The 26,392-nt window shown below is 44.3% G+C and overlaps 1 protein-coding gene across 1 annotated transcript in view; it reads right to left on the minus strand.

Annotated features, from left to right (window-relative positions):
• Positions 1–1,435: 1,435 nt before the first annotated feature.
• The window catches only part of LOC122942509 (gastrula zinc finger protein XlCGF26.1-like), a 32,124-nt gene continuing 7,167 nt past the window's right edge, over positions 1,436–26,392 (minus strand). Inside the window, exons 2-5 of the mRNA XM_044300173.1 lie at positions 24,006–24,155; positions 23,831–23,925; positions 12,027–12,129; positions 1,436–2,985 (exon numbers count right to left, since the gene is read on the minus strand). Of these exons, the coding sequence (XP_044156108.1) occupies positions 1,457–2,985; positions 12,027–12,129; positions 23,831–23,925; positions 24,006–24,155 (1,877 nt within the window). The 3' untranslated portion in view covers positions 1,436–1,456. The remainder of the gene's footprint in view (positions 2,986–12,026; positions 12,130–23,830; positions 23,926–24,005; positions 24,156–26,392) is intronic.

Here is a 26,392-nt window from a genome sequence, read left to right on the forward strand (position 1 = left end):
CATTGTCCCGTTACTAATAGCCTTTGTGGCTTGTACTGACAGTACTAGGCCAATGATAGGTACTATAGATCTATATACCACCCGGAGACCACAGTGTACAGCTCCCTACACATTGCAGACTGATTAGTACACTAACAGTCACTGCTGCACCAGGCCTGTAGCCTCTCCTACTTACTGAGGTCGACGAGACCGGCACCGACCCAGTCAGGCTGGGATCGGTGCTGTGTGCAGCCTGCTTCACTTCAGTGGCTCAGGTCAGACAGAGAATGAATGGGACTGTTCAAAGTTAAGTGCCGCTGGCCTGCGCCGCCCACTGTACTAGTCTACTGCTGGCTAAAATAAACAGAGGGGACGGGGCCTTCCGTGCGCTCCGGGCCCCCCTGAGCTGCGGGCCCCATAGCAACGGCGTGGTCTGCCTATATTGGCGGTACGCCACTGTCTGGAGGAAAGAAGGATTGTACACAAACATAGAAGAGGATTCTTTATGGTAAGAGCAGTGAGACTATGGAACTCTCTGCCTGAGGAGGTGGTGATGGTGAGTTCACTAAAAGAGTTCAAGAGAGGCTTGGATATATTTCTGGAGTGTAATAATATTACAGGCTGTAGCTACTAGAGATGGGTATATACTTCTACTCCACTGGCACCTCAAGTTCTTCTTTTCTTTCGAATAAATCATTTCCTAAGATCTGATTAACCCTCACTCTTTACCCTTTCTCCAAATGTAAAAAGCCGGCCTCAGATTTTTGGCATGGCATATGGTCATGCCCTCAGGTCTCAATATTTTGGGAAAGTATGATACTATATGTTAGGACATACTGGTCGATCAACCTCCCCCTCGAACCTCAAACATTGTTGCTTCACTATATTTGCCTTCCAACACACCAAGCTACTCGCCCTCAAAATGTTCCTCTCTTCCTCCATTCAATATTGCTGGTGGCCAAGAGAGTAGTATTATACCACTGGATCTCCAGCTTAATGCCAGACATATCAACAGTGATTTCACAACTGAAGATACTGTTCAGATATGATTGGATCGAGGCAAAAAGGCACAAAGAGAGCTCCGCTACTAATTTCTTCCGAAAATGGAAGACTTTTCTGACCACACATTTCATCCCCTCTGAAATCTCAGAGATAGTCAAACCATTCCAGTATACCTCCTGGTACCTAATCTCCTCTTTAAAAGGTACTTTGGGCGCTCTTCAAACGTAACCTTCACTTTCTTCCCTTTCCCTCCCCTTTTTATGTCTTTTCTTTATCATACTATTATTATATTTTCTAATATGATGATTGCCAGAAACCAATTTTTCATCAGTTGCTTCATAATATAGATGGACTATTTCAAACAATGTATAATTCCAGAAATCTTGCTACATTTCCCTCCCCTTTTTTCATTTCCCTCCCCGTTTTAAAAATTTAAAATGTTTCAATAAAAAAAACCAACACATAAGGGAGGTCACTAAAGGGCTAAGCATTGTGATGGCTTCTCTCTGTGAGTTTCTTGATGTGTAACAAGAGCTGATTTCTGATTAAAAAAAATTCCACATTCTGAGCATGAAAATGGCCCGTCTTCTCTGTGAGTTTTTTGATGTGTAACAAGAGTTGATTTCTGCGTAAAACATTTTCCACATTCTGAGCATGAAAATGGCTTCTCCCCGGTGTGATTTCTGTGATGTATAACAAGATCTGATTTCTGCTTAAAACATTTTCCACATTCTGAGCATGAAAATGGCTTCTCCCCTGTGTGAACTCTATGATGGAAAACAAGAGCTGATAGCTGCTTAAAACATTCACCGCATTCTGAACATGGATATGGCTTCTCTCCTGTGTGAATTCTCTGATGCGTAACAAAAGCTTGTTTATAATTAAAACATTTCCCACATTCTGAGCATGAAAATAGATTCTCTCCTGTGTGAGTTCTCTGATGTACAACAAGAGATGATTTCTGCCTAAAACATTTTCCACATTCTGAACATGAAAATGACTTCTCTCTGGTGTGAGTTCTCTGATGTACAGCAAGATGTGAATTATTGTTAAAACATTTCCCACATTCTGAACATGAAAATGGCTTCTCCCCGGTGTGAATTCTCTGATGCACAACAAGAGCTGATTTCAGCTTAAAACATTTTCCACATTCTGAACATGAAAATGGCTTCTCCCTGGTGTGAGTTCTCTGATGTACAACAAGATGTGAATTATTGTTAAAACATTTTCCACATTCTGAACATGAAAATGGCTTCTCCCCGGTGTGAATTCTCTGATGTACAACAAGAGCCGATAACCGCTTAAAACATTTTCCACATTCTGAACATGAAAATGGCCTCTCTTCTCTGTGAGTTTTTTTATGTGAAAAGAGAGTTGAGTTCTGCTTAAAACATTTTCCACAATCTGAACATAAAAATGGCCTCTCTTCTCTGTGAGTTTCTTGATGTTTATCAAGAATTGATTTATGCTTAAAACATTTTCCACATTCTGAACATGAAAATGGCCTCTCTTCTCTGTGAGTTTTTCGATGTGTAACAAGAGCTGATTTCTGGTTAAAACATTTCCCACATTCTGAACATGAAAATGGCTTCTCCCCGGTGTGAACTCTCTGATGTACAACAAGATATACTTTCTGCGTAAAACATTTACTACATTCTGAGCATGAAAATGGCTTCTCTCCTCTGTGAATTCTCTGATGTGTAACAAGAGCTGAATTATTGGTAAAACATTTTCCACATTCTGAACATGAAAATGGCTTTTCTTCTACGTGAGCTGTTGGATGTTTAGCACCTCTTCTGTGAATTGTATTCTGTATTACAGTCTGTGATGAATCAGGAGATCGGACCTGTTCAAAAGAATCGAATGATGCATTGTTGCTGTGATTGGATGAAGATATATCTTGGATATTGGCATGCTCTTCAACTGTATCTTGTGTGATACCACAGTCATCTACTTCAAAATCCAAAGATACCAGATGCTTCATTAAGTTCCTGGAACAGTCATCTGCCAATAACAAAATACATTTTATTATTGATTAACAATATACCAAAATATTCCAATGAAATTTTATTACATTTCAGTATTAAAAAATCCACATAAAGGCATGGCACAAAATACAAGAATTAACTGACTAAAACAGTGGTGGCCAAAAAGATCACAATCTAATAGTAGACCGAGGGGCATAACTAGGCCAGGTTAGCCCCCACCTTGAGCAAATTCCCTGCAACCTTCACCCAATCAGTCATTTTAAATACATATAAATAAAACATTTCCTAGCGCAGGACAAGAGGCGCTGAATGTCCCCTTAGTTCCCCACACAATAGTAATCTACCCTAAGAGTCCCTTTCACAGTACAATTCCTGTTTAGTGTCCTAGAATGCCCCCTTGAGGTCTTCAAACAGTATTTATGCCTAGAGATGGCCTTGCGGTTCGCCCGGTAGTCGCTTTGCAGCAAACTTTGCGCGTTCGCGATTTGCCGAACAAGAGAAAATATGGTGATATTCGCGCCTGCCATATTCTTTTACATTGTGAAGAACTTTGACCCATGACACATCAGGTGGTACAGGACAGCCAATTGAGACGTTTCAACACATGGACATACCCCTTACCCTATAAATAAACCTGATCTGGCCGCCATTTTACATTCAGTATTTTGAAAGTGTAGGGGGAGGTTGCTGTGTGGAGCAGGGACAGACAGTTAGGGACACCAAAAGCTAGTTAACGGGACCACAAAAGTCCTTTTAAGGACTGGTATAGGTGCGCTATCGATAGGTGTGACTTACTGAGGGGTGTGATCTACTTATAATATACTTTCTAACATAGAAAGTATATTATAGTGCATTTGTATTGTGCAGCAGTTGTGTGCGGTTCTGCTGCGATAACGCAGCTACACAGAGTGCCAAACACTATTGGAACTGATTGAAGCAGGGGTGTTATATACCAATAATATACTTTCTATATGGTGCATTTAGGTAGTGCAGCATTTGTTTGCGGGTTTGCTGAGTTACCGCATCTACACAGAGTGACAAACACTATTGGAACCAATAATTTCTACTGGTGTGATTTACCAGTTTCCCCCCCAAAAAAAGTGAAAAAAAAGTGGGCTACAGTAAAAGTGTTATTCAGTGACCGCGTAATGCACCTCGAGCCACATAATCACAATTTCAGGTGAATATGCCTAATTTTTAAGGCCCGTACTCCTGTGGCCTAAAATAAAAAATTTCTAGACTCCAACAGGGCACATTTCAGAAAATTTCCCTTTAAGATGCATACAAATGGCCCTTGACTAAAATACATATTGTACATATTTTGTGGGAATTTGTCATTGATCCCCCTCTAGTATGTCACTGTCCATGTTGTGGGACTATTTGTACACTTCTACTAAGTATTTGGTGGCTGCAAATATGAGCTGAAGGTTTTTCACAGTTTTTCCTGCCATTAAAGTGAATGGGGCCTGCCGCGAACTTGCGGTTCACGAACATTTGATCCTGTTCGCGAACTGTCCCCGCCGATGTTCGTTCATCAGTACTTATGCCCCCTTAGTGCCCCCACACAATAGTTATGCCCCTTACAATAATGCTTCTCCTTAGTGTCCCGACAGCTATGCCCCCTTTGTGTTCCCCCTGCAGTAGTACTGTCCCTTAGTGTACCCTTTACATCAGTGAGGTTCCTGTGAAGTTAAAAAGTAATACCGAGCACATCATGCTCTTCCCAGCAGCAGACGTGATGTGATGACGTCATCTCTCCTGCTGAGCTGAGGAGAGCGCACAGGCCGGGGGATTATCTCAGGTCTGTGCGCTCTCCCTCTCAGCCCAGCAGGTACTATGTCTTAAGATTAATTTCAGGTGTAATTCTGATGAATCAATCAGAAGAATCAATCAGGGCCGTGCTGGCCTACCGGTATACCAGGAAAATCCCGGTTAGGCCGGTAGCCTTGACTGCCGCACGGCCGGCCGCGCCGACAGCGAGGAGGCTCCTTGGCTGGTGCAGTATATTACACAGAGTGACTGACAGAGAGAGAGGAGCCCATCTCCCGGCCCCACCCCCAACAGCAGGCTCCAGCACGGACATTGCCCGGAGCCTGACTCCTCCCATAGATGTGACTGATCACATGATCATGACATCACAGAAGGTCCTTTAGCCTGCTAGCTTGTGCAGAGCTGTCATCCGGCTGTTCAGGGCTGTGTGTCAGGTAGGAGGCTGAGTACAGAGATGCTGCTGATTTTCAATATCAATAGGAGTTTCAATGGAAGAGCGATTGTTTCAGCAGTAAAGAAAGACTTTGCATACAAAGACAGTTATGTGTGTGGTTTAGGACACATGAGGGGACATTCACATATATAGCATCTTATGCAGGCCCCCCTCATGGCCCTATGTGTCATAGCACACATCCCCCATAACAGTGCATCATCCATAGGTCCCCCATAACAGTGCCATCCATAGGTCCCCCATAACAGTGCCATCCACAGATCCCCCATAACAGTGCCATCCACAGATCCCCCATAACAGTGCCATCCACAGATCCCCCATAACAGTGCCATCCACAGATCCCCCATAACAGTGCCATCCACAGATCCCCCATAACAGTGCCATCCACAGATCCCCCATAACAGTGCCATCCACAGATCCCCCATAACAGTGCCATCCACAGATCCCCCATAACAGTGCCATCCACAGATTCCCCATAACAGTGCCATCCACAGATCCCCCATAACAGTGCCATCCACAGATCCCCCATAACAGTGCCATCCACAGATCCCCCATAACAGTGCCATCCACAGATCCCCCATAACAGTGCCATCCACAGATCCTTCATAACAGTGCCATCCACAGATCCCCCATAACAGTGCCATCCACAGATCCTTCATAACAGTGCCATCCACAGATCCCCCATAACAGTGCCATCCACAGATACTTCATAACAGTGCCATCCACAGATCCTTCATAACAGTGCCAACCACAGATCCCCCATAACAGTGCCATCCACAGATCCCCTCCATAACAGTGTCATCCACAGATCCCCCATAACAGTGCCATCCACAGATCCCCTCCATAACAGTGTCATCCACAGATCCCCCATAACAGTGCCATCCACAGATACCCCATAACATTGCCATCCACAGATCCCCCCATAACAGTGCCATCCACAGGTACCCCCCCATAACAGTGTCATCCACAGGTACCCCCCATAACAGTGTCATCCACAGGTACCCCCCATAACAGTGCCAGCACTACTGTTCTAGCGCCCGTTATTGTAACGGGCTTAATGTCTAGTTTATTTATAAATGAGTAAAATCCAATACAAAACAGACATAAGATGAATGGATAGATAAATTGATGCATGGATAGATAACACTGGAAATAGACCTATAGCACAATTCCCTTACAATATCATATCGCATATCGTTATCGCATCCTGTTTGGGAAAAACATGGTATGGTACCTGGTTACCATGGCGTCATGTTACGCTCTCTCAGAGGAGCAGGTAAGGTCAGCGTGGTACAGTTTAAACAGACACCTCCTGTCCACGCGGGCACAGAGAGGCAACAAGCAGAAAGAGCCTTTTCACTGCTGCAGTGAAACAGCGCTTTCTCAGCCCGGGTAGTCTGCCACCAGCTTCTCGTTTGATATAAGCCCGGTCCGCTAATGGGATTATATAGGGTGAGAAACCAACCCGCCGTAGCTGATAACTAGGCCGAAACACGGACGTGGAGATTCATGATCGAGATACAAGACAGTACAAGATTAACGCCTTAGGGACGCAGGACGTACCAGTACGGCATGTTTCCCGAGTCCTTAAGGACCCATGACGTACTGATACGTCATGAGTTTTTCCGATCACCGCCGCCCAAATCATTGAGCAGGCACAACGGCTAAATGCACGGGGGGGTCCCGTGACCCCCCCATGTTGGCGATCGCCGCAAACAGCAGGTCAATTTAGACCTGCGGTTTGCGGCGGTGCCATCGGGTCCCCATGGGGCTGTGGGGGGACCCGATGGCATGGAAGGCAGCGCGATGCCTAAGGAAGGCATTGCGCTGCCTTCCGGTGAAGAGCCTGTGAGATCCAGCCCAGCATCCGTATCGACCGGCTCTATAAAAATATCAAATGACCTAACCCCTCAGATGAACACCGTAAAAAATGTAAAATAAAAACTGTGCTAAATAAACAATTTTTTGTCACCTTAGATCACAAAAAGTGTAATAGCAAGCGATCAAAAAGTCACACGCACCCCAAAATAGTGCCATCTCATCCCGCAAAAATCATACCCTACCCAAGGTAATCGCCCAAAAAATGAAAAAAATATGGCTCTCAGACTATGGAAACACTCAAACATGTTTTTATTTTTGCTTCAAAAAAGAAATCATTGTGTAAAACTTACATAAATAAAAAAAATAGTAGGTATCGCCGCATCCGTTACAACCTGGTCTATAAAAATATCACATGATCTAACCTGTTAGATGAATGTTGTAAATAACAAAAAATAAAAACCGTGCCAAAACAGCTATTTCTTGTTATATTATAAACAGATATTATCTTGCCTCACAAAAATTGTAATATAGAGCAACCAAAAATCATATGTAACCTAAACTAGTACTAACAGTACTGCCACCCTATCCCGTAGTTTCTAAAATGGGGCAATTTTTTGGGAGTTTCTACTCTAGGGGTGCATCAGGGGAGCTTCAAATGGGACATGGTGTAAAAAAAAAAAACAGTCCAGCAAAATCTGCCTTCCAAAAACCATATGGCATTCCTTTCCTACTGCGCCCTGCCGTGTGCCCGTACAGTAGTTTACGACCACATATGGGGTGTTTCTGTAAACTACAGAATCAGGGCCATAAATATTGAGTTTAGTTTGGCTGTTAACCCTTGCTTTGTAACTGGAAAAAAAATATTATTAAAATGGAAAATTTTGAAATTGTATCTCTATTTTCCATTAATTCTTGTGGAACACCTAAAGGGTACAAAGTTTGTAAAATCAGTTTTGAATACCTTGAGGGGTGTAGTTTATAGAATGGGGTCATTTTTGGGTGGTTTCTATTATGTAAACATCGCAAAGTGACTTCAGACCTGAACTGGTCCCTAAAAATTTTTTTTTTTTAAATTTCTGAAAAATATCAAGATTTGCTTGATTTGCTAAATTTCTAAGCCTTGTAACATAACAAAAAAATAAAATATAATTCCCAAAATGATCCAAACATGAAGTAGACATATGGGGAATGTAAAGCAATAACTATTTTTGGAGGCATTACTATGTATTATAGAAGTAGATAAATTGAAACTTGGAAATTTGAAAATTTTCCAAAATTTTTGGTAAATATGGTATTTTTTTTATGATTTTTTTTTACTTTTTGGACCCAATTTTAGCAGTGTCATGAAGTACAATATGTGATGAAAAAACAATCTCAAACGGCCTGGGTAAGTCAAAGCGTTTTAAAGTTATCAGCACTTAAAGTGACACTGGTCAAATTTGCAAAAAATGGCCAAGTCCTTAAGGTGAAATAGGTCCTTAAGGGGTTAAATTATATATTTAATCGCCTTAAGGGCTCACTAGATAACGCAATATACACAAAGAATATATACAGTGGTCTGAGATTACAAATACAGGTAATATGGTACAAACAGGATTACGCAGCGCACAAGTCAGTTACCGAGTAGATGAATGTTCTGTTGGGTTATGATTAGTCCTTTGCTGTATTCACATGGAGGGCAGCGATGTCAGCAGGTTGCAGGTCCCTCTAAACACATGACACAATGTGACCCTCCTTCAGAGAAAAGACACACCCACTTGCTGGCACAAGTCTTTTAAACTGGATCCCCTCCTCCTCTTCTGGGCTGGCAGCCAAGGACCCACAACACCCATTAGGGCCCATAGCTCCAGACCAGAACATCACAGGGGGATGGTTCTGGGACCAACAGATCTGCATGGGTTCTGGCTACAAGTAGAGTCCAAACATGGTACCGTTATTTGGTTTCTGTTGGGAGATATGGCATCCCACCACCAAACTAAGACCATGGGCATGTTCATCGTGGTCACCGGGACACAAATATGTATCCGGTTTGTGCCTGTGATGGCCGGGAGATTCATGTTAATTTTTATAAATCGCCGGTTCCATGCTTTCTGCTAGATTTGATTGAACTGGGGAATGGCTTAGACCCCCTGCAGGGGGCTGTCTGAATGAGGTTTGAAATTGTAAACAAAGGTGGCCTACAAGAAATTTCCCTGCCATATGGCTGGGGCTTTGAATCAGGGCCCTCCTGTGGAGTTCACTACCTCTGCTATCTTTAAGCAAATGGTGGCTGTGGGAACATGGCTGACAATAAATATTAATCCATATTCTTCACATATCCATCATGGCAGAACATTACTCAGACAATCATTAACCCCTTAGTGACCAGCCTGTTTTGGGCCTTACTGACCAAGCATTTTTCTTCCTTTTTTCATCCTTGTTCCAAGAACTATAACTTTTTTATTTTTCTTTCTATGGAGTGGTGTGTGGGCTTGATTTTTATTTATTTTTTATTTATATTATTTTAGAGTAAATGGTGCTTTTTGATCGCTTGTTATTACGTTTTTTTTCCGTGGCAACTAAGAATAATTAGAAATTAATTTTTATTTTTTATATTATATTTTTTTTTACAGCGTTCACCGTAGGGGAGAATTTATGTGATATTTATGTAGTATGGGTCGTTACGGACACGGAAATACCAAACATACGGGGGAGATTTTTTTTATTGCAATTTTTTTCATTGAAAAGCATATTTTTAATGGAAAAAAAAAATACTTCCAATACAGAAGTATTGGAATGCATTGCAAAGGATTAGACCCCCAAAAGTTGAAGTCCCAAAGTGGGACAAAAAATTAAGTGAAAAATAAATGGATTATAATAGATTTGATTGATTTTAAAATGCAATGCATTATCCCTATAGCGCATTGCATTTTAATATCAGTGTAATTCTGACATTCACCAGCAAGCTGTGCCAGAGGGGCGCAGCCTGCTGGAAATTACTCAAGCCAGGTCTGGGGCCTACACGAGACCCCAGCCAGCCTTCACACACACACATCGGCATTTACGGGGTGCCGATGGGAGACAGAGGGAGTCCGCTCCCTGTCAGCACTTTACATGCAACAGGCGCAATTGCCCACAGCATCTAAAGTGTTAAACAGCCTGTATTTGCACTACTGCCAGTCTTGGCTGTTAGAGCAGGGCCCGTGCAGCGCTTAGACTGGGCAGCTGTAAAAAAGCGGCGGCTTAGTCTAAGGCCCCTTAGTGACCTCTGTAAAAAGGTGTATGGGTGGTCACTAAGGGGTTGATAGCATGTTAAGGCATGTAGGTCAATTTATTTATGCACGTGTAAGAAATACAAATTAATACAGATTTTTAAGAATTGTTAGGAGAATAATGTAAGCCATATATTGTATTGGTATCCTGTTTTCAGCAACTTCCAGGGAATTAGTGCCTATATGTGTCCTCTCAAAGCCAGTGTGAGCGAGTACTGTCTATCTGGACAAGGGTCCATTAGCATCAAAAGGTAGTGTAATTATCTAAAGAATGTCTAACAATTGTCCAGTAGGTGCAAGGCCGATGCAAGGATTTTTGTCGCCCTAGGCAAAGATCCATTTTGACGCCCCCTCATGTCACTCACTCACTGACAGACACACACACACACACACTGGCAGACAGACACACACTCAGACACTCACTGAATGACCTACACATACACTCACTGACAGACACACATACACTCACTGACAGACAGACACACACTCACTCACTCACAGACATACACCTACCCACTGAAACACACACACACACACACAAAGAAATTCACTGACAGACACTCACTCACTTGCAGACAAACACACACATATACTCACTGACAAACACACAGACACTTACTGACCGACAGACATCCACACTCACTGACATACACTCACTCACTGACATACACACACAGACACTCAATGACAGCAACACATACATTTACTGACAGAAAGACAGACATACACACACTCACTCACTGACATAAATACAAAGGCAGACACTCACTCAGTCAAACAGTTAAACACTCACCTCCCTGGGGTCCAGTGTGGTGCAGCTCCTCAGTCCTCCAGAGCGCCGTTTAGTATGCCAGGGTCGGAATGACGTCATATTCCGAAATCACAGAGGGCGCGCGAGGGAGGAGTGGGGAGGTGCTAGAACAGCCTCCCTTGCCGCCTGCCTCCTCATCTTGGGTAATTAACTGGCAGAGCAGGCACCTGCCATCAGGGTAAGCAGATGCCTGCTCTGCCATATTTAAGAAGGACCTCCACCTCCTGGCCCCCCTGTAACGGCGCTGGGGGCGGCTCAAGAGCTGCTTGCCCAGGGCTGCAGCCCAGTCAGGGGGAGACCACTAGGGTGCCCCCAGCAGGCCCGCGCCCTAGGCGAACGCCTAGTTCACCTATATGGTTGCACCGGCCCTGAGTAGGTGGTCCATGGCCAGTAGGGCAGGAAAATGCTGGAAAATCCCAACATTTCAGTTGCTTCTATAAGTCTTCAAGAGTTAATTGAAAATTGCTAGAAAACCATAAGGAAGAACCAAAAAGATGTGTCCAAGCCATATTCTAGACAATGCTAGGACTGGCTGTTAGGAAGGAAGGAAGGAAGGAAGAAGCGAAGAGGCAGAAGAGAGAAGAAGAAGAGAAAAGAAAAGTGCTACAGAAGAGGAAACCTGGAGGGGCCAGAGCAAAGCCCGGGACTGGAGAGACATGAGAAGACCTCTGTATAGTAACAACACTGTACTGTAGAGGGATAGGAATTTGTGGTTTAGTTACCAAATGGTCTTGGGAGTAACTTTATTATTAGTAGTAATTATTAGTAATTGTTATTGTGTACAAGTCTCTCCGTATGTGAGATTTATGTTTCTTCCTTTATACTTTCATATATACTCATCAATAATAATAATAATACCATTATTCCCACATTGCACAATATATCTATTTTTCTTTATTTGTATAAGCAGAATCTTAGAGACCTCTCTGCTTTACTTAGTGGTCACTACTCACCTGGGCGGTTATCTGTAGGAATGTCCTCTGTACTCTGCTCATCACCCCTCACATATGTCTCTGTAGGATTAATATTGTTCAGATCTTCACCCGGATTCACAAGCTGTGAAAGAAATATTGTAGAAGTCATCAGACGGTTGGAGAAGTCGAGTGGAAGGTTTTATATGACCTGAAAAGATCAGTAATTAGAATGATGACCAAAAACGATCGGACAGCAGGAGCTATCTGACCCAAATATCTGTATGCTTTATTATTCCAACCAGTTTACAATGCAGGGAGAGTAGCCCTTATATTCCATCCCTAACATTACATTGTGTGTATAACATTACATTGTGTGTATATAACATTACATTATTTGCACCTGTTGCCCTTGCTGGCCGCCCCAGGGCTGTGAAGCCGGTAAGCCAAAGTTCTTTCGGTCCGTAGCTTATTTACCTCCTTGGAATGGGCATAATCATCTGCTCTGCTGCAGCCAATGACTGGATTCAGGGGTAACATATCCACAAGAAACACATAACCACTAAAGCCAGTCATTGGCTGCAGTAAAGCAGGTGACCATGCCTGTGCCGGCGAGGAAGCAAACAACATTTACTGGAAGATGGACACACAGAAGCTGGCACACATAACCAGAGCTAAGGGTAGCAGATACCTATGACTCTTTCCATAGTAGAGGCTGCAGGCACATGTAAAAAGTTACTTATTCCTGAACAAACCCTTTAATGCTGTCTTCCTGTTCTATCTAGAAGTTTTGAGATGACTGCAGGCATGAAGATACTGTACCTCGTATAAGGACAGGGGAGAACACAGGAGAGGTGAGAACTGATTATCTATCACCACTAGAACCCCCTGCTTATCACTGCTTATAGTATAAGGACAGCGGAGAACACAGGAGAGGTGAGGACTGATTATCTATCACCACTAGAACACCCTGCTTATCACTGCTTATAGTAAAAGAACAGGAGACGTGTGAACCGATTACGATTATATTATATGATTATTATTACTATTATTAGTACCTTCCAAAAGTCACTGTACTTTTTTGTAACAAACGCTGCACGACTAGACTTATCGCATGCATCATTCAGGGAGCATGTGTTATTTCTCCAAACACAAAGCAGCCACAATGTTCCTGCAATTGTCTCTGACCACCTTGCCCAGTTGGAGTTAGGTGAGGAGACAGCCAGCGCGGTTGTTTGCTGCTTGATGCACTTTAGAAAGTATTTGGCTATGTGGCTACTATCACCCAGGGACATCAGCTCTAAAACAGCATGGCACCGCTTCACATGATAGGAAGAAGGGAGAGTGGGAGCGATGTTCTGCCCTGCTTTTGTTTGGGACAGGAGGATATCTATGGAGGAGGCCGATAAGTGCCTGGTGTCGGAACAAACATGGAGGTGTCAATAGGACCTGGCCTTCTTGCTACAGTGCTGCCTCTCTGCAAAAAACATTGATCTAATGAGCTGTGAAAGGCATGAACTGTTCCAGTCCGTAACCGTTACTCCAGGTGTCCATTTTGTGCACCTTGCTACACATCTAGAATTGCAAGGAGTGGCCTACATTCGCCGCCACTTGAGAGTATAAAGCAGGGATGGCTTTTTTGAAAAAATGCTAGTTGGATAACTTCTAGTGAGGCTGAGCACATGCTATTAGCCCCCTAAAGGCAACAGAGAACCGTGGCCAACTACTACTACTCCTGGCAGGTACGGATACTGCTGGTACTACATACATTCTGACTCTGGGAGGAAGAGACATGGGTCTTTCGTTTTGCACTCTTACATTTCTCAGAGATTTTATTATGAGACTTATAAATTAAAAGTCAGGGGTTTGGTACAGATTATTTAACAGTACAAGCAAAATGGCAAGTGTGTATAAAATTGATGTTGTTGCTGTAACATGTTTGTGCTATAATGCAATGTGTTTAACTCTTTGAGGACCTTGTGATTTTCGGTTTTTCTGCTTTAATTTTTCATTCCCTGCCTTCCTAGGGCCATAACTTTTTTATTTTTCCATTCATATAGCATTAAGAGGGCTTGTTTTTTTGTAGGAAAAGTTGTGCTTTCCAATTCCACCGTTTAAAATTGCACACAATGTAGTGGGGGGCTGGAAAAAAAATTCCAAATGGGCAGAAATTCAAAAAACGAAACAAAAAAAAAAACGCTTGCCTGCACTGTAGAATCGAATAGATAAACCCATGCGCTCTACCTACTGAGCTACCACACCTTCTTAGCAAGGAGACCAAATAAACCTGGTTTACCAACTCTAAAGATGGGTGGGCTCAGGCTGTCTGAATGATAGCCCGCCTCGCCCCCTAATCAGACAAGCATCGGAAGTGAGCATACATGGTTGAAGAGTAGATGTGATGTCACGGAAAGCCGGGGTGGGGGCCCAGCCTTGGAGGCAGGAAACCAGAAAATGAAGCGCAGAGCAGGCTGCCAGACGAGCTGAACAAGTGAGGTGGGACAACCACGTTAAGCACAGTTTGAGCATCCCCTCACCCCCTTAATACTTTCCCTAGTCAAATTTCCTCTCTGTCGAATTTCCTGCTCTTCTTGCTTTCTGTATGTCCATAAACATATCATGCTGCTGAAGATATTATCTCTTTGGCCCCTTGCAGACGAGCGTGTCCGGATTAGGTCCGGATGCGTTGCGTCTGCGATCAGGGAAAATTGTGCGAGTAGGTACACAATTGCAGTCAGTTTTTATCACGCGGGTGCAATGCGTTTTGCAGGGCGTGATAAAAAAACTGACTGGGGTACCCAGACCCGAACCCGGACTTCTTGACTGAAGTTTGGGTTTTGTCACAACCAGACATCTGAGAAGCTCTGACAGATGCCTTTCAGAATCTCCTCCTTGAGCTTTCTTTGTTTTGGTTTTCAGTTCCTCATCTCGTTAGCCTCTCTCAGCTGTCTTGTAGTTGGACTGATTGCATCCCTTTAAATTCCTTCCCATAATGCATTAGTGTGCGGTTTATACAACTTCCTGGAGTGTGTGTGCATGCTGATCCTATTTCCCAGTCTTCTACAAGATAAGTGTTGTACATTAATTTGTGATTTTATGTTTGCTGGATCCCAGGTGACCCTGACTCCCTCCGTGTTTAGTGTAGGGAGCCGGTGGTCGTGTCCCCTCACTATTATAGGGTCTTCAGGTGTTATACAGTCGAGGTACGAGGATATGCGATCATCTACCATTGGGATGTTCGCATAGGCTGAGCAGTCAGGGAGAGTGCCAGGTCTTATGCAGGGGTCTCCCTTTTTGTTCCTTAGTTTTGGATCCAGTAAGTCATATGTTCATTTTGTATTGTCTTGTTTCCTGTACACCTTCCGTGACATTATAAACCGCCAAAATCGTCTCAAGCATGGATCCGGTTTCACTTTTGACTGAACGCTTTCAGGGTCTTTCATTGGAGGTAGCTGATCTCCGTAAGACTCTTTCTCAGTTTCTAGTGACCGGTGCATTCATGGAGTTTGTTCTGAGCCTAAGATCTCGCGCCCGGATACGTTTTCCGGGGGTAGTGAGAATTCTAGACTACGTCTCTTATGCCAGGGTAAACAATCCGCAGAGATATACTGCTCAGAATTTCGGAGATGGGCAGCTGATACTGGTTGGAATGATGCTGCACTCCGAAGTCAATTTTGCCATGGTCTTTCAGAGGGATTGAAAGATGCTTTTGCCTTTCATGAGAGGCCTATCTCCTTGGACTCTGCTATGTCTCAGGCCGTTCGTATTGACAGGCGTCTTAGAGAGAGGAGAGATCACTCCTTCCTGTCATACTCAATCCCAAGACAGTGCAGCGGTCTCATTCTGTGCGCAGGGGTCTCAGTCGCTGTCAACCCCTTCTGAGCAGGAGCCCATGCAGCTGGGGTTGATTGCCTCTGACAATAGAAGATTCAGCCCGCATGGGAAGGTTTGTTTTTGTTGTGGAGGTATAAATCATTTGGCAAATGTTTGTCCCTCTAGCAGATTCAGGCAGTTTTCTGAGAGTAATAAAGAAACAAAGAGGAAAAAATCTTTTAAAAATGTTCCATCTGTTACTATTGGCAGGGTTGAGGCGGAAATTGAAGGTTTTCCGTTTGCTTGTAGTTCCCGTTTTGTCCTGCCTGCCAAGGTGGCGCTAGAGAGCAAGAACATTTTTTGAGAGATTTTTGTAGATAGTGGAGCAGCTGTCAATCTCATTGATAATCAATTTGCGATAACTCATGGTTTCCAGGTATGCACTTTGGGAAAGGATATTCCTGTTTTTGCTATTGATTCCGCTCCACTTTCTTAGAAATCATTAAAGGGCATAGTTCACAATATCCGTTTAATTGTGAGTGATGCTCATGTTGAGGATGTGTCATGTTTCGTCTTTAGCGGATTACCTACTCCTCTTGTGTTGGGGCTACCCTGGCTCACTAAACATAACCCCACCATTGATTGGCAAGCAAGGCAAATAAATGGTTGGAGTGACTTTTGCATGGAGAATTGCCTCACGACATCTGTTTCTGAGGTTTCTACTAAGATTGTACCACCTTTTCTCTCTGAATTTTCAGATGTCTTCTCTGAGAGTGGAGTTCAGGATTTGCCCCCGCACAGGGAGTACGATTGCCCTATTAATCTCATCCCAGGCGCCAAGCTGCCTAAATCTCGTTTATACAACCTCTCCCAACCTGAAAGGGTCGCTATGCGTGCTTATATCTCTGAGAGTCTGAGAAAAGGACACATACGACCCTCGAAGTCACCTGCTGCCGCTGGTTTTTTCTTTGTTAAGAAAAAATATGGTTCTTTAAGACCTTGTCTGGATTTCAGGGAGCTGAACAGTATCACTATTCGTGACCCTTATCCGCTTCCTCTGATCCCAGACCTGTTTAACCAGATTGTTGGGGCTGAAGTCTTTTCCAAATTAGATCTAAGAGGGGCATACAACCTGGTCAGGGTCAGAGAAGGAGACGAATGGAAGACGGCCTTCAATACCCCTGAGGGCCTTTTTGAGAATTTGGTTATGCCTTTTGGTTTGATGAATGCCCCAGCCGTTTTTCAGCATTTCGTGAACAACATTTTTTATCATTTAATGGGAAAATTTGTATTAGTGTATTTGGATGACATTTTGATTTTTTCTCCTGATTTCAAAACTCATAAGGAACACTTACGTCAGGTCTTGCTCATCCTGCGGGAGAATAAATTATACGCGAAACTGGAAAAATGTGTGTTTGCGGTTCCAGAAATTCAATTTCTGGGGTTTCTTCTCTCCGCTTCTGGTTTTCGCATGGACCCCGAGAGTGGGAGCTTCCTGAGAATCAGAAGGCGCTGATGCGTTTTTTGGGCTTTGCCAATTATTACAGGAAGTTTATTTCAAATTATTCCTCTGTTGTTAAACCACTCACTGATATGACCAGAAAGGGGGTAGATTTTTCTTCCTGGTCGGTAGAGGCGCGTAAGGCCTTTTCTAATATCAAGGAGAGTTTTGCTTCCGCTCCCATCTTGGTACAACCTGATATTTCTCTACCCTTCATAGTTGAGGTTGATGCTTCTGAGGTGGGTGTGGGTGCGGTCTTGTCTCAGGGTTCCTCTCCTGCCAAATGGCGACCGTGTGCCTTTTTCTCGAAGAAACTCTCCTCCGCAGAGAGAAATTACGATGTGGGAGATAGGGAGTTGTTGGCCATCAAATTGGCTTTTGAGGAATGGCGCCATTGGCTAGAAGGAGCCAGACACCCTATTACCGTGTTTACTGACCATAAAAATCTGGCCTACTTGGAGTCAGCCAAGAGTCTGAACCCGAGACAGGCCAGATGGTCTTTGTTCTTTTCAAGGTTTAATTTTGTTGTCACGTTCCGCCCTGGGGTTAAGAATGTGAAGGCAGATGCCCTGTCACGTTGTTTTCCGGGAGGTGGGAATTTTGAAGACCCGGGTCCCATTTTGGCTGAAGGTGTGGTGGTCTCTGCTCTTTTTCCTGAATTGGAGGCAGAGGTGCAGATAGCCCAGTCAGAGGCTCCTGATCTTTGTCCTCCTGGGAGGTTGTTTGAGCCTCTCGCTTTAAGACACAACATTTTTAAGGAACACCACAATACTGTCCTTGCTGGGCACCCGGGGGCAAGAGCCACAGTGGATCTCATCGCTCGGAGATTCTGGTGGCCTGCGCTTCGTAAGTCGGTTGAGGGTTTTGTGGCTGCCTGCAAGACTTGCGCTCGTGCCAAAGTCCCTCATTCACGGCCATCAGGTCCTCTCCTTGCCTTACCCATTCCTTCCCGTCCTTGGACACATCTGTCCATGGACTTCATAACGGACCTGCCTCGTTCCTCGGGGAAGACTGTGATTCTGGTGGTGGTGGACCGTTTTAGCAAAATGGTGCATTTCATCCCTTTTCCTGGTTTACCCAATGCCAAGACGCTGGCGCAGGCATTTATTGATCACATTGTCAAATTGCATGGTATTCCTTCAGACATAGTCTCTGATAGGGGCACGCAGTTTGTTTCCAGATTCTGGAAGGCTTTCTGTTCTCGCTTGGGGGTTCGGTTGTCATTCTCTTCTGCTTTCCACCCGCAGTCGAATGGCCAGACAGAGCGCGTCAATCAGAATCTGGAGACATATCTGCGCTGTTTTGTGGCGGAGAATCAGGAGGATTGGTGTTCTTTTTTGTCCCTTGCTGAGTTTGCTTTAAATAACCGTCGTCAGGAGTCCTCTGATAAGTCACCATTTTTTGGTGCATATGGGTTTCATCCGCAGTTTGGGACATTCTCGGGAGAGGGGTCTTCTGGTTTACCTGATGAGGACAGATTCTCCTAGTCTTTGTCATCTATTTGGCAAAAGATTCAGGATAATCTAAAGAGCATGAGTGAGAGATATAAGCGTGTGGCAGATAAGAGACGTGTGCCTGGTCCGGACCTGAATGTTGGTGATCTGGTGTGGTTGTCTACCAAGAATATCAAATTGAAGGTTCCCTCCTGGAAGTTGGGATCCTAAGTTTATTGGGCCTTACAAAATCCTGTCTGTCATCAATCCTGTTGTCTACCGTCTTGATCTTCCTCAGACTTGGAAGATCCATAATGTTTTTCATAAGTCCTTATTAAAACCTTATGTTCAACCCATTGTACCCTCGCCTTTGCCTCCTCCTCCGATTATGGTTGATGGTAATCTTGAATTTCAGGTCTCGAGGATTGTGGATTCTCGTGTTGTCCGGGGTTCTCTCTAGTACCTCGTTCATTGGGAGGGTTATGGTCCTGAGGAGAGGATGTGGCTCCCAGTGACGGACATTAAGGCCACTCGTCTCATCAGGGCTTTCCATAGGTCCCATCCTGAGAAGGTGGGCTCTGAGTGTCCGGAGTCCACTCGTAGAGGGAGGGGTACTGTCACAACCAGACATCTGAGAAGCTCTGACAGATGCCTTTCAGAACCTCCTCCTTGAGCTTTCTTGGTTTTGTTTTTCAGTTCCTCATCTTGTTAGCCTCTCTCAGCTGTCTTGTAGTTGGACTGATTGCATCCCTTTAAATTCCTTCCCATAATGCATTAGTGTGCGGTTTATACAACTTCCTGGAGTGTGTGTGCATGCTGATCCTATTTCCCAATCTTCTACAAGATAAGTGTTGTACATTAATTTGTGATTTTATGTTTGCTGGATCCCAGGTGACCCTGACTCCCTCCGTGTTTAGTGTAGGGAGCCGGTGGTCGTGTCCTCTCACTATTATAGGGTGTTCAGGTGTTATACAATCGAGGTACGAGGATATGCGATCTTCTACCATTGGGATGTTCGCATAGGCTGAGCAGTCAGGGAGAGTGCCAGGTCTTATGCAGGGGTCTCCCTTTTTGTTCCTTAGTTTTGGATCCAATGAGTCATAAGTTCATTTTGTATTGTCTTGTTTCCTGTACACCTTCCGTGACAGGTTTGGGTTAGGTGTTCTGTATATTTTATTATTTTCCATTATAACATGGTTATAAGGGAAAATAATAGCATTCTTAATGCAGAATGCTTAGAAAAATGTGGCTTTAGGGGTTAAAAAAAATATATTAACTCACCTCATCCTGTTGTTCGCGCAGCTGGCATCTTCTTTTTTTCTTCTTTCAGGAGCAGCCAAAGAACCTTTGATGATGTAATCACGCTCACTACGTGGTGAGCGCGGTGACGTCAGCGCAGGTCCTGCTGAATGAACATATAAATCTTCTATCTTCATTCAGCAGGACCTGCGCTGACGTCACCACACTCACCGAGTGCGATTACGTCATCAAAGGTCCTTTTGCAGGTCCTGAAAGAATAGGAAAGAAGAAGATGCCGGCTGCGTGAACAACAGGATGAGGTGAGTTGTTTATTTATTTTTAACCCCTAAAGCCACATTTTACTAAGCATTCTGTATTAACCATGTTATAAGGGAAAATAATACAGTTAATTGACATTTATCAATTTACTTACATCATCTCCTAGCAACCATGCCTGAAAATCGCACTGCAACCACACTTGCTTGCGGATGCTTGCGACTTTCAAGGAGAGCCATTCATTTCTATGGGGGCCTGCATTGTGTGAAAAACGCAGAATATAGAACATGCTGCAATTTTCAAGCAACGCACAAGTGATGCGTGAAAATCACCACTCATCTGAACAGCCCCATTGAAGTGAATGAGTCCGGATTCAGTGCGGGAGCAATGCGTTAACCTCAATGCAATGCACCCGCATGGAATTCTCACCCGTGTGAAAGGGGCCTTAGAGTCTAAACCTTTGCTCTTCTAGTGTAATGGATAATGTAGAGATGAGATCTTCAGCAGCATGATATGTTTAGGGACAGACAGAAGACAAGGAGGAGTAGCTGGTGGGGAGGGAGCTCTCCAGAGGGATCTGATAAATGATGCTGTAATCTTGTAGATCACAGGATGTCAGCCACACAGGAGAGAGACCGCAAGCCTCAGACTGGAGGTCAGACTAGAGATCACATGACCAGGTGTCCATAATCAAAGGTTCAAAATGGATGGATGCATCTGAGCAGCTAGAAAATTGTGCTGATGAAAATAATTAGAGGTGGAACGAATCAAATTTTTTTCGAATGCGAAAAGGTTCTTGAATCTATCGAATCTCGAATCCTTTACATCAGAATTGTGTGAACGGTGTAAGAAACAAAGTGATCCAAACACTTATTGGGGGGATCTGTGGATGACACTGCTATGGGGGGGCATCTGTGGGTGGCACTGTTATGGGGGCATCTGTGGGTGGCACTGTTATGGGGGGCATCTGTGGGTGGCACTGTTATGGGGGGCATCTGTGGGTGGCACTGTTATGGGGGGCATCTGTGGGTGGCACTGTTATGGGGGGCATCTGTGGGTGGCACTGTTATGGGGGGCATCTGTGGGTGGCACTGTTATGGGGGGCATCTGTGGGTGGCACTGTTATGGGGGGCATCTGTGGGTGGCACTGTTATGGGGGGCATCTGTGGGTGGCACTGTTATGGGGGATCTCTGGATGGCACTGTTATGGGGGATCCCAGGATGACACTGTGATGGGGGGATCTGTGGATGACACAGATATAACATCTTATGCTATGTGCCATCCACAGATCCCCCCCCCCCCCCCCATAACAGTGTCCCTGCAGTGTGAATGACTCCCAATACAGGGGCTGGGGTCAGGCATCTGGATTAGAAATGACAGCAGGGACCGGTGTAGTCCCTGTATTCAAATGCATCAGCCCCGCTCACTGTAGTATAATCTTATGATCTAACCTGCATTGTTAAGATATAATAATCCATCTGTATTACTCACCTTACAACATTAAGTTCCGTAGCAGAGAGGAGGGAGGAGGCAGGCCGGGAGGAACGTCACTCCCTACGTCAAGCGCCCGTGCCACCTGCTTCATTTATAAGGTGGGCGGCGAAGGCACGTGACGTAGTGAGTGACGCGCCGCCAGCCCGTCCTCCCAGCCTGCCTCCTCCCTGCTACGGAACTTAACGTTGTAATGCAAGTAAAACAGATGGATTATTATATCTGAACAATGCAGGTTAGATCATAAGATTATACTACAGTGAGCGGGGCCGCTGCATTAGAATACAGCGAGTGCACCGATCCCCGCTGTCATGGATTCGAATTTAGTAAATGAGGTCAGGATTCGAGTCCACGAATCCCTCGAATCCAACAAGATTCGAGGGATTCGTGGATTTGACGGATTCGTCGTCCCATCTTTAAAAATAATCCTATATAGCTTTTCCAATAATCAACTTCCAATATTATCAGGGACGTAGCTGTAAGGCAGGGGTGGGGAACCTCTGTCCCGCGGGCTGTATGCAGCCTGCGGGACCATTTCATGTGGCCCCCGGCCCCTTGACAGAACATATTGTGAAAATGCTAATGACCGCTTCCATAATGGAAGCAGTCATTAGCATGCGGGAGGCACAGGAAGGTGAGAACAGCGCATTGCTAGCTGTACTCAACTTCCCTGGTCTTCTTCCGGCCCCACGCTGTGTTCTGACACATACAGTGTCAGGACGTAGTGCATGTAGATGCGCACTATGACCTGATGCTGTGCGCTGAGGCTGGGAGGCCTATTGGGGGTCTGATCTGAGGCTGGGGGTCTGATCTCAGGCTGGGGGGGGTCTGATGAGGTTCTGATCAGAGGCTCGGGAGGGTCTGATCTGAGGTTGGGAGGTCTGATCTAAGGCTGGGGAGGGTCTTATCTGAGGCTGATGTAGGCTGGAGGTCTGATAGGAGGGCGATTTGAGGCTGATGGAGGTGGGGGGCAGATCTGAGGCTGAGAAAGGGACATTTGCGAAGAAAGAGGCAGGGGCAGTGGCAGGGAGAGCGAAAGCTTGGTGAACCCTTCTTTGGACCCCTATGGGTTTAGCTTGGCTGCCATTAATGCAAAATAAGAACTAAATATATAACATTCTCAACTAAAAAATTAGAATACTATATGTGGTCAAAATGGCACATGTATTATTTGTAATATATAGTGCTGCAAAAAAAATTCGCTCTAGATTTTTTTAAATTGAAGAGCAATTTCTGTAACTTACAAATATAGCCGTAGAATTTTTAAGTTGAGAATTTTCTTTGGCCCCCGAACAATGTAACAAATATCCAAATGGCCCATGGCAGCAAAAAGGTTCCCCACCCCTGCTGTAAGGGCTGCTGTCGCTACTGGGCTAGGAGTCTGAGGGGACCCTTGTGCCAGATAAGAAGACACCGGTACTATACAAAGTTTATGCAGGTCAAGTTACATCTCTGGCTGGAAGGAAGAATTTGGCTTGGGGCAGGGAATGCAGTTTCAATTTTCACCAAAGGCTATGTGCTTCCCTGACCCTGACCACAAAGCACTGAGGGAAGGGTCTCAAGCTGAACTCTTGCACTAGGGCACATGAGCCTTTAGCTAAGCCCCTGAATATTATATTGTACTCCTTGCAAGTAAGAAGGATGACTTGCATCTACATGTGCTAGAATAGAATTTGTAGTATGATCTTGGTACTGCCATTCATATATCAAGGAGACACCAGGAGACTGCACCCTAGACTACAAAACATTTGAAGATAATAATGCATTTATCTGCTGATGTTCAAGCTGACAATCCGAGCACAACTTTGGTTGACCATTTGTAGTACTGCATGGTCCCGGCCTTGTGCAACCACAAAAGATCTGCAGCAGTTGACAGAGAAGGCCATCTAAAAAGTCTCTACAGGGAGAAAATAGTGAGAAGATCCAGACATGTAACGTCTATGGTCAGCTGTAATCCTGCCATCTCCATCTTTCTCATTAATACAAGGATAAATCATATAATACTGAAGGATAAAACAAGACTGAACACAAGATCTTCACAGTCTTCTACAGATCAGAGGGAACATTTCATGAGACCTTTATCTCTATCTACCTGATCATCCTGTGGGACATTGTGATGTTCTTCTGAACCATCCTGTAGAAGAAATGGACTGGGACATCTTTCTGGTGTTCTTATCTCTTCCTTAACTGTAGGAAACACATCCAGTGACTGAATTCATTACTTACATACAGATAATGAGAGGTGTGCATTTAGTCATGTCTACTACCTGGTGATATGAGGGGCCGGTGATCCTCCATCATGATGTCCTTATATCCATCTACTTGATCATCCTGTGGGACATAGTGATGTTCTTCTGAATTATCCTGTGGAAGAAGAGAACTGGGACATCTCTCAGGTGTTGTTCCCTCTTCCATAACTGTAGGTGTTTCAGAATCAGGATTAGATTGGATGGTCAGCCATTGTCACGGCGGACGTACACCCAGTATCAAAGACAACACACCAACCAGGCTCTGTACGAGAGACAGGGGAAGGGTCACCTCCTAGCTTATCCCTGACCTCTTTCCCTGCACTGCTCAGCCCACAGTAGACCTTGAAGGTAGGTGTACTAGTGTCCTAACAAAAACCCTGAACTCCCTAAGATGGTGAAGTGGGGAGATAGGAGCAGTCTGCTCGCACAGAACCTGGATGGACAAGAAGACACAAACAACCGAACAAGCAATGACACTTATCTCTGAGAGCAGGAACAGACAGCCAACCTTCTCTCCAAACTTCCCAGACAGAATGAACAGTATAATCCGCTCAGGGCACTGGGCAGTGTGCTATTTAACCTAAAGACCCCATTCAGTGCACCTGAGAGAGGCGGATCCAGCACCGCTCCAAAGCAATCACTAAACTCATGCTGCTATCCTGGCTGACCTCCGCACATGGTTAGAGTGGGGCATGACAGCCATCTTGTCTTAGGTATACATCTTGGGCCACATTTATTAAGCCCAGTGTTTTAAATGCAGGTCTTAAAGTCCTAAGCTGGCGGGGGTTCCGCCAAAGTTATGAAGAGGCACAGGCCCGTCCCCTTCGCTGTCCACGCCACACCCACAATTGTAGACCTGGCATTAACAGGGCGAAGTTGCAGATCGCGGTGCTACTAACCGTTGCACCGACATCTGCCCCATGAAATACACCTAATTGTATTGTGTTTACACCTCAAAAAGGAGCTAATCACCATTTTGAAGTAAATACTGATGTACTTTTTTTTTAAGATAGAAAAAAACAAAAAAAACAATTACAATGCATACAAAAAAAGCCGGACTAATAAGATCATCCCCAACCCGCCCCCTCCACCCCCCCACCTTGCAGGGAAAAGAAAAGAGAAAAAAAAAAAAAAAAAAAGAGAAAGATATATATAGTAAAAAAGGGCAGTTCCAAATTGATTAATTAACCATGTCCCAATCTTCCCACAGTTTACCCCACTTTGAATAGGATCCTCTTTGTTTATACAAAATCCTCTCGTAGTTTTCACTTTCTCAACCAGGGCCAACCAGTTACTACAATCTGGAGCGGAAGAACAAAACCATAGTCTAGAGACCAGAAGCCTGGCCAAGAACATAACCTTAATCAATAATTCGCGTTTTATGGGCTGGTAATTAACCTCCGATAGGTCTCCCAGGACCCATATCCTGGGAGACAAAGGAACATCAATATTAAGTTTACGAGCCAAGGTAATTTGGACCGATCTCCAATAGCTACCCACCATTGGGCAGCCCCAAAACAGATGTAGATGATCTGCCTCGGAGTCGCCACAGCGTGGGCAGTCAGAGGAGGCTCTAAGTCCTCTCCTATATAACCACATGGGTGTCACATATATTTTGTGCAAAATATTGAATTGTACAACAGTGTGATTAAAATTCTGTGAAACAAGTTTTAAACTTTCCCCTATGTTCTCCCATTCTGGGGGACCCACCTCTGAGAGTATCGAGGACCAGGATTTCTGCCCTGGAGAAAGAAGACCCATAATTTTTTTTTTCATTAAGTGTCTATAGCAATGTGATATTTTAACTTTCTTAGTGATTAAATCATGTAAGAATTCCGGAGTATCTATAAAAAGAAGGTGACTATTCAAAGTGCTAGAGAGTGCTGACCTCAATTGAAAATATGCATACCAAGCCACCTCGCCCAAATTTACCCTTTGCCCTAGCTCCATCGGGGGCAAAATTTGTCCACCACTAACCACCTGATGTAGGTACTGAACATTCTTAGTCCTCCAATACTGGCAGCAATTCAAATCCCTCAGATTCAAAAGCTTTGGATTATGCCACAATGGGGTACAAATAAGTGATGCCTTAACTCCACACCAACTCCTAATAACCCGCCAGGTCTTTGTAGCCATTCTGCAAAAAAGTACTGATGTACTTTTAGTACTAACTACTTTTGCTGAGAAAAAAAGAGCCCTTTATGTAATCAAAAATGGTTTGATGAAATGGTTACCTTTAGAAAGTAGATAATATTTGCACTAGAAGTGGAAGCCTTGGCCAAGATAAATGTATTTGCCTATTAAAACTAACCATTTGCATGTTTATGATCATGATTGATCCTTGGTGATGGACCGGTGATAAATGAAGCCTATCTTGGCTTTATGGACCATGGGGCTCTTTGGAA

Source organism: Bufo gargarizans, chromosome 6, assembly GCF_014858855.1.
Source record: "Bufo gargarizans isolate SCDJY-AF-19 chromosome 6, ASM1485885v1, whole genome shotgun sequence".
Lineage (NCBI taxonomy): Eukaryota > Metazoa > Chordata > Amphibia > Anura > Bufonidae > Bufo > Bufo gargarizans.